The 1,339-nt window shown below is 38.9% G+C and overlaps 1 protein-coding gene across 1 annotated transcript in view; it reads left to right on the top strand.

The window, feature by feature from the left end:
- The first annotated feature begins 312 nt into the window (after window positions 1-312).
- The window catches only part of pltp (phospholipid transfer protein), a 3,817-nt gene continuing 2,790 nt past the window's right edge, over window positions 313-1,339 (top strand). The window contains exons 1-3 of the mRNA XM_035661840.1: window positions 313-470; window positions 626-725; window positions 949-1,077. Coding sequence (XP_035517733.1) covers window positions 341-470; window positions 626-725; window positions 949-1,077 — 359 coding nt within the window. The 5' untranslated portion in view covers window positions 313-340. The remainder of the gene's footprint in view (window positions 471-625; window positions 726-948; window positions 1,078-1,339) is intronic.

Here is a 1,339-nt window from a genome sequence, read left to right as displayed (position 1 = left end):
TGTATATGTCCACATAACAGTGAGGGGCTGTATATTTAATGAGAAATTAGAGATGACAGCTTAGTAGAGAAGCATGGACAACATGTTACCTATGTATTTAATGGAATACTATGCAATGAAAACATGAGCTACCAGCACTTTAAGACGGTTGTCATCCAGCTTATTATATTTCTATGACTTGACTTGTGACTTGCTTGACCTAAGCTATGACTTGACTTAGACATCATCAGAATAGACCAAGATCTGATCTACTCTCTGAACTTAGACCAGAACCTTCGAACCAACCTGATTGAATCCAGCCTTTAATCCACAATCTTCTTCTTCTGTGGTTCAGGTTGACATGTTCTGGCTCAGGATGACTTCCTGTCTGTTGTTGCTCCTGTTCTTCTTCCATTTTGTTCCTGCCATCATGGCCACCGCCCAACCCGCTGGCTGCAAAATCCGCATCACAGATAGAGGACTGGAGATGTGTAAGTACATGGATGTGACTGAGACCAGACTGAATGAGTTACACAGTGACTGAGACCAGACTGAATGAGTGACACAGGACTGACAGTATGTGGTTGTCATTGAAGTAGTATTTGTAGTATTTAAAGTACTAACAGTGTGTGTTTTGTGTTTTCAGTGAAGGCTGAGACTCTGAAGTTTGTGGAGGAGGAGCTCAGTAATATCAGTATGCCAGAGATGAAAGGCAAAGAAGGACGCTTCCAATACACCATCACTGAGTACTAATACTACATCATATTATGTAATTCTATAGTAGTGCTAGATCAATATTCAGTACTGATACGTGATAATTTCAGTGGGGATTATTCTGTTTTTATCTACAGGGACTAAAGATGGAAATAAATCATATGTCATCTTATTTTGTTTTTCTGCATGTTTTAATAAAGACTAACAATCATATTTAAAGAAATATGTATTAATACTTTCTCTCTCTCTCATAAGTGTGAAGATAACAGAGTTGAATCTGACTCACGCCGACCTTCAGTTCATCCCTGAAGTCGGGTTGTTGTTTGATGTTCAGAACTCATCGATCACGTTGACTTTCCATCGGCGGATCCTCTACTGGTTCTTGTTAGTTCTGATATTAATAATATTATTATTAGTAGTATTAATTAATAATTAATAATTAATAATTAATAATTAATTATAAATTAATCTGTCTGTCAGTCTGTCTATCTCTCGCTCTCTCTCTCTCTCTCTCTCTTACCCAAACTGGTCGAGGCAGACGACCACCCACCTAGAGTTGGGGTCTGGCAAAGTGTCTGTCTGTAAAAGGAAGTTCTTCCTTGCCACCATCGCCAAGTGCTTTCTCATGGTGGTACTTTTGGGTCTC

This window comes from Morone saxatilis, unplaced genomic scaffold (genome assembly GCF_004916995.1).
Source record: "Morone saxatilis isolate NCDOM2014 unplaced genomic scaffold, NCSU_SB_2.0 Contig18, whole genome shotgun sequence".
In the NCBI taxonomy this organism is placed as follows: domain Eukaryota; kingdom Metazoa; phylum Chordata; class Actinopteri; family Moronidae; genus Morone; species Morone saxatilis.
This window is presented reverse-complemented; position numbering and strand designations above follow the sequence as displayed.